General features: G+C 43.5%; 1 protein-coding gene across 1 annotated transcript; it reads right to left on the bottom strand.

Annotated features, from left to right (window-relative positions):
- Window positions 1-685: 685 nt before the first annotated feature.
- Window positions 686-12,419, bottom strand: LOC144020287 (uncharacterized). Its single transcript, XM_077523604.1, has 6 exons — window positions 11,931-12,419; window positions 9,721-9,806; window positions 7,231-7,271; window positions 7,031-7,151; window positions 5,806-5,975; window positions 686-5,719 (listed from the first exon to the last, which is right to left on the bottom strand). Exons 3-6 carry the CDS (start codon window positions 7,231-7,233, stop codon window positions 1,391-1,393), a joined length of 4,623 nt encoding a protein of 1,540 aa, XP_077379730.1. The 5' UTR covers window positions 7,234-7,271; window positions 9,721-9,806; window positions 11,931-12,419; the 3' UTR covers window positions 686-1,390.
- Window positions 12,420-12,468: the final 49 nt, after the last annotated feature.

The following is a 12,468-nucleotide window of genomic DNA, read 5'->3' as shown; positions in this document are numbered from 1 at the left end:
ATGATGATGACGTCACATACATCTCGCGAGAGCTGGTTGAAATAACCCCCCAAAACAGCTTTTTTTTGTTACTTGGGGTATTCAAACGAAGCAATATACCAAAATCTCGATGGGAGATGAAACATTTTTATTAGTTACATTCAAAACGCTATATTAATATATAAGAAATCTTTCAATTATATGTAGTATAGTAAACACTAAGTGCTTTTTTTGTTTTTGTTTGTTTTTGTGGCATTTTACAGTTTAATAAATCAAAACCAGCATGGGTAAGTAAAGTATATTTCTATCTACTTCTAAAAATATACATTTCTATTTGTATTTTTTTTTTTTTTTAATTTTTTTAACAAACCCAAAATTTGTGCTCAGAAAATGCTGACCCAATGAAAGAAATATTTAACATTTTTTGGTCAACAATTGTTAAAATAACACCCACATGCATGTACTTAGCAATAGTATAGATTTAAAATAATAATAATAATAATAATAATAATACAAAAAAAAACATTTTCTGAATTGTGGTTCCGGCCTGACTATTGCACGTTTAATATTGTGTCCACTAAAATCATAGTACAGTATCATAGTACTGAGGTTTTTTTTTTTTTTTTTTTTTTGGCTAAAACAGTAACAATACTTTTGTTGCTTTCATCTATTTATTTAAAAAAAAAGAAAAAAAAAAAAAAGACCATTTTGAGATACAAACTTTTATTGCACAGCAGCAAATGTTTATTTACATCATTGTATCATTCTTGATAGCAAATACGAAGGGAAAGGATCCCGTAACCGCGTATTTTCAAACGAGCCACAGAACATTGAATACAACGTAGATAAATATACACGTGTCGTATATGTACACAGACACAAGCATCAGCCCGATGATTTCAAAAGGAAAAACAGTAATGTACATTTTCTTCACGTCAATACTTCAACTGATCCAATCGAGTCACACTAAGTCGGTATTTCGGTACGCGATGTATATTTTGTACGTCTATGTACAGGCGGGGGTGCAAAGCCAGCGACGATATACAGATTTCATTGGTTTAGTCACAACTACAAACAGACGAATGAGCATTAAGTGCAAGCTTTAATATTTCAATTGCTGGTCTTTGGTTTCACCAACTTTGACAAAAGAGAATGAGACGAATGTCGGGAGAAGATCAGAAGAAGAAAAAAAAAGTATCAAGAGAAGAACATTACAAGAATGACAGAAAAATATCAACATAAAACGAACGGCAGAGGACCGAAGAATGTTTTGTGACCTTCAAAAGAACATCTTCGGAATAACAACAGAATTTGTTCCTGGAAACGTAATATTGCACAACGTAAACCAAACGAGAATCGACAAGCGTCCAGTCGAACAGAGCTTGCGTCTCGTTCAGTTTTTTGTTCTTGTCTAAACCAGGTTGGAGAACACGAACGTGGAGCCCTTCAGCTCGTCCTGATCGGGAACTTCCAGGTTGACGTCACCCGAGCCGAAGTTCAGGCCTCCCAGCGCGCCGTACTTTTGCTTCGGCTGGTTCTCGCTTTCTTCCTGCGAGGGGAAGACGGTCACCAGGTATCCGTCCGAGCTGTCGGGAGCTCCTTTCTGAGAATACGACCAGCGGCCGTCATTTAGAGTGTGGGCGGCCTTCACGGCGTGGCTCGGGTGCAAGATGGAATCGGCGTTCAGGGTGGCGCCGCCCAGTCTGGCGCCCCCCCGCAGGTCAGCCGTCGCTCCCTTGGAGGTGGAGGGCATCTCCAGGTCCAGGTCAGACCCTCTGCCTCTGGGGACGTGGTACTTGCCGGTGAAGTCGTCAATGTTGAGGTCCGAAGGCGTGGAATCCACGTAGCGGCCCAAGTCGGCGTCCATCGAGGCCCTGGACCTCCCCTCAAAGCGGGAATGAATCAAGTCCTGGTCCAAGTCCAGCCCGGGCAGCGGAATGCCCGAGCCGCCGTGCAACGACTTCCTGAAGTTGAGCGCCGTGTCGTCCACGTCCAGATCCGGTGTTCTGATTTTGCCGTTCGCTCCGGAAAGACTCGCGTCTGGTCCATTGAGGTTGATGTCATCCATATCTAAATATGGCATCGTCGGCTTCAGATTTGGACCTCTCACGTCGGGGAAACTGAAGTCTGGACCCGGCGCGCCTCCATTCAGGTCTACGTCGTACCCTTTCGGAATCTTCACGTGAGGCTTTCTGTATTTTGCCTCCGGGCTGTTCCAGTCCATCTTCGGCGCTTTGAGGTCCATGTTTGGCAGGTCTGCTTTCGGGGTGTCCCAAGATCCTTTGACTTTTGGTGCTTTGACATTCAAGTCGACGTCAGGACCTTTGAGCTTCCCATGATACTTTGGCGACTTTACGTGCGGTCCGGACAGCTCCACATTCGGGACTTTCATATGCGGCTTCCTGTATTTGCCCGACGGTCTTCCGAAATCCACATCTGGCGCATCGATGTCAAAGTCCGGACCGTCGATTTCTGGTCCGTTCAGGGTTGGCAGATTGACTTTGGGGATTTTTACTTTGGGCATTTTCATTTTTGCTTTGGGTGAGCCCATTTTGAGGTTGGGACTGTTGATGTCGAGTCCACCTTTCAATTTTGGAGCTTTGACGTCCATGTCTGGACCATTGAGGTCCAACTTTGGCGCATTCAGGTCCAGTTTGGGGCTCTTCAGGTCCAGTTTTGGCATAGTCAAGTTTGGCTTCTTGAGTTTCCCACCAACATTAAGATCCAAGTTCGGTTTGGCACCTTTGAGGTTGACATCGGGAGCGTTGATGTCCAGATCTGGAGCATCTACATCAACATCCAGGTCTGGACTTTTGAGGCTTGGGCGCCTGAATTTGGGCAACTTTAGCTTGCGAAACTTAAATTTAGTTTTCGGTGATCCAATGTTGACGTCTGGAGGGTTCAGATCTAACTTAGGAGCTTTTAGGTCTGCATTGGGTAAGTCCAAATCCGGACCATCAAAGTCACCCTTTAGTTTTGGAGCTTTTAGGTTTAGATCTGGGCCATCCACGTCCGGCAAGTCCAAATTTGGCCCTTTGAGGCCCCATTTGGGACTTTTGAATTTGAGTTTAGGCATTTTTAGATCTGGTGCGTTTATTCCACCATGGAGATCAGGACCATTGAGGTCCAGGTTTGGACCGTCTATTTTTGGACCATTGAGGTCCAAATCTGGCACGTCCAAGTTTGGCGTTTTGAACCTGCCATCAATATCAACATTTGGCATCCCTAAATCAGCGTTGGGACCTTGGAGTTTTAACGTGGGTGCGTTCATGTCCATGTTCAAACCGTCTAAGTCTGCATCGATGTCAGGACCTTTAAGGCTTGGACGACCAAATTTAGGCATCTTTAATTTGGGCATCTTCAGTTTTGCCTTTGGTGAACCCAGGTCAGGAGTTTTCAGATCTAACTTGGGACCTTTAAGATCCGCATTAGGTAAGTCCCAGTCAGGGCCATTCATGCCACCTTTTATCTTTGGAGTTTTCAGGTTCAGGTCTGGACCATGAAGATCAGGCAAGTCCAAGTTTGGACTTTTGACATCCAGTGTGGGGGTATTAAGATCAAATTTAGGCGCTTTCAGGTCTGGTGCATTTATTCCCCCATGAAGTTTAGGACCACTGAGGTCCAGGTTCGGAGATCTGAGGTCTAGGTTGGGACCATCTATCTTTGGACCATTGAGATCAAAATCAGGCATGTTTAAATTTGGCTTCTGGAATTTTCCATCAACGTCAACATTCGGCATCCCGAAATCAGCTTTGGGACCTTTGAGTTTGAATTTGGGTGCATTCAGGTCCATGTCCAAACCATCAAGATTTGCATCAAGGTCAGGACCTTTCAGGCTCCGACGCTTTAATTTTGGAATCTTCAGTTTTGGGAACTTAAATTTGGTTTTTGGTGAGCCGATCTTGAGGCCAGGAGTTTTCATATCTAACTTGGGCGCTTTAAGGTCGGCGTCGGGCAAGTCCAAGTCAGGGCCACGGAGTCCACCTTTTAACTTGGGTGCTTTCAGATTCAGGTCTGGGGCACGAACATCTGGCAGGTCCAAATCTGGGCTATTGAGGTCCAGTGTGGGGGTCTTAAGACCGGCATTTAACCCTCCTCGGAGATTAGGACCATTGAGGTCCAGATCAGGAGAATTGAGGGCAAGGTTAGGACCAGTGACATCATAATTAGGCATTCCTATATCAGCCTTGGGAGCTTTGAGTTTGAATTTGGGTGCATTGATGTCCATGTCCAGGTCATCCAAGTCTGCATCAATGTCAGTACCTTTAAGACTTGGACGACCAAATTTGGGAATCTTTAGTTTGGGCATGTTTAGTTTGGCATTTGGTAGGTCAACATCCGGTGAGTTCAAATCTAAGTTGGGAGCTCGAAGGTTTGCGTCCCAGTCGGGGCCATCAATGCCGCCCTTCAACTTTGGAGCTTTCACGTCCCAATTTGGGCTTTTTAGGTCCAGTTTGGGGGCCTTGAGACCGAGTTTAGGCATTTCGAGATCAGGTGCATTGACTCCACCTCGTAGATTAGGACCATTGAGGTCCAGGTCAGGACCATCGAGATCATAATCAGGCACCTTCAAGTTTGGTCTATTGAATTTCCCATCAACACCAACATCCCGCATCCCTAAATCAGCACTGGGACCATCGAGGTGGAAATCGGGCGCATTCATGTCCATGTGTCCATCCAGGTGTCCATTGAGCTCAGGTCCTTTAAGGCTTGGGCGACCAAATTTAGGTATCTTTAATTTTGGCATATTTGGAGCATCCATGTCCAACCTGGGACCTCTGAGGTCCAAGTCAGGACCATCAAAGCCACCGTCTACCTTTGGAGCTTTCAGACTCCAGTCAGTTGTCTTCAGACCTTTGATGTTTGACTTGGGGAGTCTGACATCTGGGCTTGAAATGTCCACGTCAGGTAGATCCCCATCAAAGTCTGGAACGTCAACCGTCGGTAAGCCAAAGTTTGGCATGGAGAATTTAGGGGCCTTGTACTTTCCAGAGGGGACCTTGGAACGAACTGCTGGGGTGGGCACACTGACCCCCCGGAGTTGAGCCTTTGGCACGTTGAGGTCACCTCTGATCCTGGGGGCTTTGACGTCAAAGTCACCCGAGGGGCCGTCCAGATGGAACGCGGACCCCTGAAGACCCAGTTGGCCGCCGCGACCGTTCACATCAAACTGGGGCGCATTGAACCGAGATGACGGTCCGGCCAGATGCATTGTGGGGGATATGTCATAACCGTCCACGTCAAATTCTGCGTTGCCGTTCGAGAGGCTGTACGCTTGCGACTTCCTGTCGGCGCCTCCGAGGGCCAGTCCGGCGTCCACGTCATCCCCGTTGAGATAAATTCCCGAGCCGAATCCGGCGTGCGCCCTATCCAGACTGGGATTTACCGTCTGACCGCGGCCGTTCAGCAACTGCGGCACCTGAACCCGTCTGCCCGCTTTGGCCTGGCCCACGCCCAGCGGCGCGAGGTTCATGTTGGCCCCCTGCGCGAACGCCCCCGAGGCGTAGGCGGCGTGACCGAGCTCCGAGTCGGCGCTGAAACGCCTGCCCAGCGCGCTGGGACTCAGGCGCCCAAAGTCCACCCCCAGACGAGGCAAGTCCGAGTCTTGCTTGGTCTTGTGTGTGGCGGCGCGAGGGAGCGTCTGCACAAAGTCTCTCAGGCTGTCGCCGTCGGTCAAGTCCTTCCGCATGAAGCGCTTGATTTTGGCATTGTAGAGCTTGCTGTAAGAATCGCGCAGCATCTGAGAACAGACGGACAAAAAAAGTCTTGTGTGACTCTACGGGGGCAAATGGTCAAGATTTTCGCTGTTTGCAGTGACGACGTTACCATTTCAGGACTGACACCAAACTGGTCGAGATTGCTCAAACTCTTGCTCATGTTGTTCCTGGTGAGCACTTGGATTCTGTCATCGTACGGCTCCATCAGCTTCAGGACACCCATCACCTCCTCTTTGCTCAGTTGGTCAAACTTGATGGTCGCCCCAACCACTTCATCCCCTGAGGAACACAAATCCACATTTCGTCAGAGTTTTGTCAAAACAAATCTTGTGGCCAAAAACGCCTCAAAAGTGCTTGTCGTCTCTTAAGAACCCAAAATCAACCCAAAACGCTTCAAATAAAATGTTGGGGTCTCTTGAGACTTTTTTTGTGGGTCAACTCATAATACACAGATCTATGAAATTTCCATCTTCTGCCCACAAGCATTGACAAAAACCCAATTCCACAAATTAGAAGCATCCATCCATCCATTTACTACCGCTTGTCCGGGGTCGGGTCGCGGGGGCAGCAGCTTTAGGAGGGAAACCCAGACCTCCCTCTCCCCAGCCACTTCAACCAGCTCCGCCGGCGGGATCCCAAAGCGTTCCCAGGCCAGCCGAGAGACAGACGTCTCTCCAGCGTGTCCTGGGTCGACCCCGGGGCCTCCCACCGGTGGGACATGCCCGGAACACCTCCCCAGGGAGGCGTCCAGGAGGCATCCGAACCAGATGCCCGAGCCACCTCAGCTGGCTCCTCTCAACGCGGCTCGACTCCGAGTCCCTCCCGGATGAGCGAGCTTCTCACCCTAACAAAATGATGCTGACAAAAACCCAATTCCCACAAAATCTTGTTTCGTCCATCAGTCTCGCTGGCACACATCGTTCAAATTTAGAAGCAATCGTGCAAAATCGACAGGAGACGATCTTACAAAGATTGCTGATAAAACAGCCAAGAGAACCCGAAAAAGGAAACGTCAAACCAAAGTGGCTGACTTCCTGCTTCTTTTTTTCGTACCTATTCATGAATTTTTTGGGTGGTTTGATTTATGATAGAACTGCGAAGTGAAATGGGATTCAGGGGCTGAATTTCCCCCACAAAGTATCGACCAAATGTCCTGACGCTGAGTCAAACTGTTTCAGCAGCAGAATTTTGCAAAACTCCACAAGCTACCTTGCCGGACTTGGAAATGGCCGCTTCAAAACAAAAACGGCAAATCTCCCGTGCCTTTTTTTTTTTTGTGGGTCTCCTCATTCGCCACCTGACAAGCCTGCCAAAAGTCGCAGCAGCTTTCTCACCTTCCTTCAGCTCCTGAATTGCTCCATCCATGTCGTCGATGTTGGCAATGACCAACGCGCCCCGCTCGGATCGCTCCAGCGTCAGGGCGTCCGACAGGCTCCGCCTACTGAACTGATGCGCCTGCAGGCAGGGAGGGTGCAAATCTTCAAACATAAACATTCAAAATGGCCATTTTGTGACGATTGGGAACGTTTGCTACCATTGACGGTCGTGGATCTCGTGTCACCGTGAACAATCAACCTGTGGGACCAGACACAAATTAGTTTCAAAAGTCTTTAAACACTCGTGAATTTTTCATTCAATTTTGGACACGGGACTTTTTGGTGGGTCTTGTGATGATAGACATGTCCGTCCAATTTTATGTCCAGTCAAATTGGTGTCATCGGCTAATATTTTTTTTATCTTTCTGGGGGGCACTGACGGTGTATGAAATGGCTGCTTCGGATCAAAATGGCCGCCTTTCCGTACATTTTTGCACATGGGTCCTTGAGACTTTTTGGTGGGTCTTGTTTTGGTAGACTTGCCCATTCAATTTCACGGTGACCAGTTAAACTGGTGCCGAGAGCTAATTTTTCGAACTTTCTGGGCGGGCTAATTGTGCATGAAATGGCTGCTTCGGTTCAAAATGGCCGCTTTTCTGTTTTGGACATGCGTCCTTGAGACGTTTTGGTGGGTCTTGTTATGACAGACAAGTGGTGCAATTTCATGTCAACCGGTTAAACTGGAGTCATCAGCTACTTCTGTCTACATTATTTTGGAGGTGTTGACGGTGTATGAAATGGCTGCTTCGGATCAAAATGGCCGCCTTTCCGTACATTTTTGCACATGGGTCCTTGAGACTTTTTGGTGGGTCTTGGTTTGGTAGACATGGCTAGTAAATTTCATGTGGAATGGTCTACTTTTTTTTTTTCTTTTCTAGGGGCACGACTGAATGATTTTGGTGGGGACCCCAAAACTTTGCAAAAACCGAAGCATATTTTGAAAAAGTGCGTGCGTGCGTGCGCCAATGTTGCGTTTGTGCGAGTGAGCCAGGCGGGAACGTCGGCCTCCGCCAGGAATGCGAGCAGGAATGCCAGCGAGGAAAACGAGTTTATCAGGAGCGTCATCGTGTTTTTGGGGCGTTTCCCGCCCCCGCTCGAGCTCGCTGACACAATCCAGAGTTTGATTCTTTTTTTTTGACATTTGTTTGGTGGTTATTAAGTGGAAGTATGTGCAGTATGCGCCGTATGCGCCGCCCAAAGATTAAGGAACACTCCTTGTGGTTGGAAAAAGGATCACAAAACAATCAAAACTTTGTTTGGTCGCGTCAATCAAAAATGTGCGTGATTCACTTTGGACGCGTTTTTCCGTCACGTTGCGTTTTGGTGAGATGGTGTACCTAATGAAACGGCCGCTGAAACGATGAATAACAAAAGTATTGGGACACTTTTCGTTGGGGGGAAAAAAAAAACAAGAAAAAAACCAGATGTTTCATCGTGTTTTAAGACCATAAATATGTCATCAAATACATATGTTGATAATATGTCACAATTTCATAACAGACTTATATGAACAAAAATATTGGGACACCTGCAGGCAATGAAGTTTTTTTTTTCAAGTCTTTAAATAAAGTAGATCTGAAACTACAGATTATTTTAATATTTTTTAATAATTTAATAAAAAAAATAAAATAAAATTGCTTTCATGGAGGCCTGCATAAACGGAAAAATATTTACTGCTCACAATTTCAAATCAAATAATCTTTCAATAATTAATCAATGATCAAAAATAATTATCAACGACTCTGGAAATCAATGACTTCTCATTTAATTATTCACAATACGTGCTATATTGCGATATTGTTATATTTTTACCCGCCTGTGAGAGGCAGACGATTTGATCTCTCGATATCGATATCGGCTCTCGATATGATACGATTCCAACTTCATAAAATAAAATTCTTTGAAACGCTACAATCATGCAAGTTTCTTTCGGATGATACAAAACTTATTCAATTAGTTTTTAATAAATTAAAAAAAAAAAAAGTGCAAATGTATACATTTAAACAACACAAAAATGAGTATTAATTGGTTATGCTGATTTTGTTTTTGTGAAAGTGTAATCATCCAAATTGTAATTGAATTTCCACTAATTGCACATCCCGACCTCATTCATTATTATAATTATATTTTTTTTCTGTAATTTAATAAGTGGGTCGATATTTGTTTTATTTTGGGAAAATTGTGCACAAATATGTCATGTGAGGTAACGCAAGAGAAGAAGACAATCATCAAAACTTTCACCTGATAAACAACAGAAATTTATGTTTTGTGTGTTCAATTTGTCAATATATGAATTATTTATTACTTGTAAAACTGAAGGAAAAAAAGGCACTTTTCCCCCCCCCCAATTTTTTTTTTTTAGGATATTATGTTTTCCAACGCAGACGATAAAAATATTGGAAATTGCGACGCAAAAATCACTTCCAAATGCTAACGTGTAATCAAGCTGACGGCAGGTGCAAGAAACAAAATCGCGGCCGCCGATGTCAACAAGACGAAGTTGCTTTCACTTCGCTTCACTTTTCTTTACAACAACAACACAAAAGACACAGGAAACGTTTCCGAGCCGACCACAAAAGATAAATAAATGAATACAAATCTGCCATTTTGAGCGACATTTTCAAGCAACAAGAAAAATCCCAACTGACCTGATGCAACATTTGCGCGTGAGCGGGAATGAGCAAGGCAGCAGCGGCGAACGAAACAGGTGACAGGACGCCGGCGAGGAAATCACCTGAAAGCCGACAAACAGGTTACACGCGCGCCGTGGCAACCGCACGCCCCTCGCGCATACACACCGACACAATCGCGCCCTGCAAACGCACACACTTCTTGGCCATCTGGACATTTTTTTGTGCAAACGTTTTTGTTGTTGTGCTTGTGTGTATTTGTCTTTATGTTTTATGGCGTGCATCCATCTTTGGCATTGATATTCATGCACGTATGCATGAAAGCATGCCACACCCTGTCGGGCATTAATTGCGGGCGTCGACGGTGAGTCATGACGATAGCGCGCGTGTGCAGGGCGCACACACGCGAGAGACCTTACGCAACATCCAACTTGTGCACTTTTTTTTTTTTTTTGGGAGTTTTTGTTTTGTGGCTGGCGGGTCAGCAAAAAGTTGTGTCGTGATTGGAAAAAAAAAAAAAGTCAAATGTTGCTCACATTTTCAGAAGAAGCGCAAAAGCAAAAGTAAAAAAATAAATAAATAAAAAAAAAAGGTGGACTTCCTGTCGAGTTTGTCGGTGTGGCTTCTTCAGATGTTTTTTTTGTGGGTCTTCTCATGACATTCCGTGTCAAACTGTTTTTTTTGGGGGGATGGAATTATTATTTGTTGTTAATTTATTACATTTATTTATAAATGTATTTATTTAATTTATTAATTAATTTAATTGAAATGTTAGCCAGTATTATTATTATTATTATTATTATTATTATTATTATTATATGGCTGACATGATTACATAACATGCAACAGTAAATGCAAAAAAATGTTGACTGTCCAGTTTTGTTTTGTTTTACTAATTTTATAAAAACTCACAACAGGAAACGTAAAAAATGTTAGCCAGTATTATTATTATTGTTATTATATTGCTATTATTATTACGTAACATGCAACAGTAAATGCAAAAAAAAAATGTTGGCTTTCCAGTTTTTCTTTTATTATTATTGTTTTTATTATATTGCTATTATGATTATATAACATGCAGCAGTAAATGCAAAAAAATGTTGGTTGTCCAGTTTTTTGTTTTTTGTCCCCCCCCCCCTGATTTTATAAAAAGTCGTAACAGAAAATGGGGGAAAAATGTTAGCCAGTATTATTATTATTATTATTATATTGCTATTATGATTACATAACATGCAACAGTAAAAAAAAATAAAAAAAATCCTAGTTGCCCAGTTTTGTTTTGCTTTTTATTATTATTGTTTTTATAATATTGCTATTCTGATTACATAAGTTGTATAACAGTAAATGCAAATGCTTTTTTTTTTTATGTGAGGTGGCTGCAAACAAAATCGGTCCCAAAAGTGGTCCTTCCTCGTTTGCAAGTCAAGATGGCTTCTGGAGTTCAATTTACAAAAAAAAAACAAAAACAAAAAAAACAACTGTGCCAATGACTTGCTCCCAAGCAAAGTTTATTTTAGTTAACTAAAACTAATGTATAAACTAAAATTCAAAAACAAATTATTTAAAAAAAAACAACAACAAAAAACTACATTTGACGTTTACTATTAATGAGAGCAAAAAATGTCCTTCATTTTCATGTTTGGTAATTAATTTGAACGCATGAGCCTTTGGGGACGATTTTTAAATGGGATTTGAAGTCGATTTATTTCGATATGAACCAGAATAAGGACGATTGAAAGTGATGAGCAGCAGCCAATAGAAACGCACCTAAAAATTAAATTAAATATTGCACACAAGTCAGATACTTAAAAAAAAAAAAAAAAAAAAAAAACTAGGCCGAACAAGTTTTTATGTCAAGTCGCTTTTCATGTGTACAAAAAAACAAGTTTGTCTTCCAACATGACCAATTTTTTTAATTATTATTTTTTAAACATAATTGAAGTCCCAATTAGCATCATGAAAATAGAAAGTGCAAAATAGAAAGTGCAAAATAGAAAGTGCAAAATAGAAAGTGCAAAATAGAAAGTGCAAAATAGGGCGTTGCGATGAAGCGAGCGAGCTCAGCAGACTTGTCATCATATTTGACAACTTTTCAGCAAAACATTTTTGTGCCATTAGAGCCCACCATAAAACGCATGCACAGAAAGCTTGGATTGCATTTTCCCTCATGGGGGGCAGCACTTCATTACCACATCACACCCAATGACAAACACGGCAGCTCCGCTTACCTTTTGGAGTCCCGAGTGCAGTCTGTCAGCGAGACCTGTGGCCCAAGTCTTAATTAAAGGTGACTCTGGATATTCAGACAGCCGAGCTGCCAAGTCATGAGCCGAAAAAATGTTGTCGTGGGGGGGGCGGGATTATGCAAATGATGTCATTCGTAATGTTCCAGCGGGGGGGCGTTGTCTGAAACACAAGACAAGAAATGGTCGAGTTAAAACTTCACACTTGAGGGGCCGCGCGTGAATAAATTAAAAAAATAAAAATAATAATTCTTACCAAAATGATGACTTTGAAGGTTTCAAGTGAAATATTTCAAACGTGAATCACAAGTCGTCGTTTGTTTTCCCATAAACAAGGCGGCTCGGCAGGCCGCTCCTTGTTTGTACTTTGCGCCGGCGTGAGTCAACGCAGGAAGTTTTAGCGTTGCCACGGCAACGCCAGGCAACAACATCCAAGCACGTGTGGCCGTACGGTCGCTTCACCGTCACAAAAAAAAGGAATTACGGACGGCAAGAAATCGAATTTCCGTGGCTTGTATGAAAA

The sequence above is a fragment of the Festucalex cinctus genome, chromosome 6, assembly GCF_051991245.1.
Source record: "Festucalex cinctus isolate MCC-2025b chromosome 6, RoL_Fcin_1.0, whole genome shotgun sequence".
Classification (NCBI taxonomy): Eukaryota; Metazoa; Chordata; class Actinopteri; order Syngnathiformes; family Syngnathidae; genus Festucalex; species Festucalex cinctus.
Note: the sequence above shows the minus strand (reverse complement) of the source record. Positions and strands in the feature narration are given on the sequence as shown.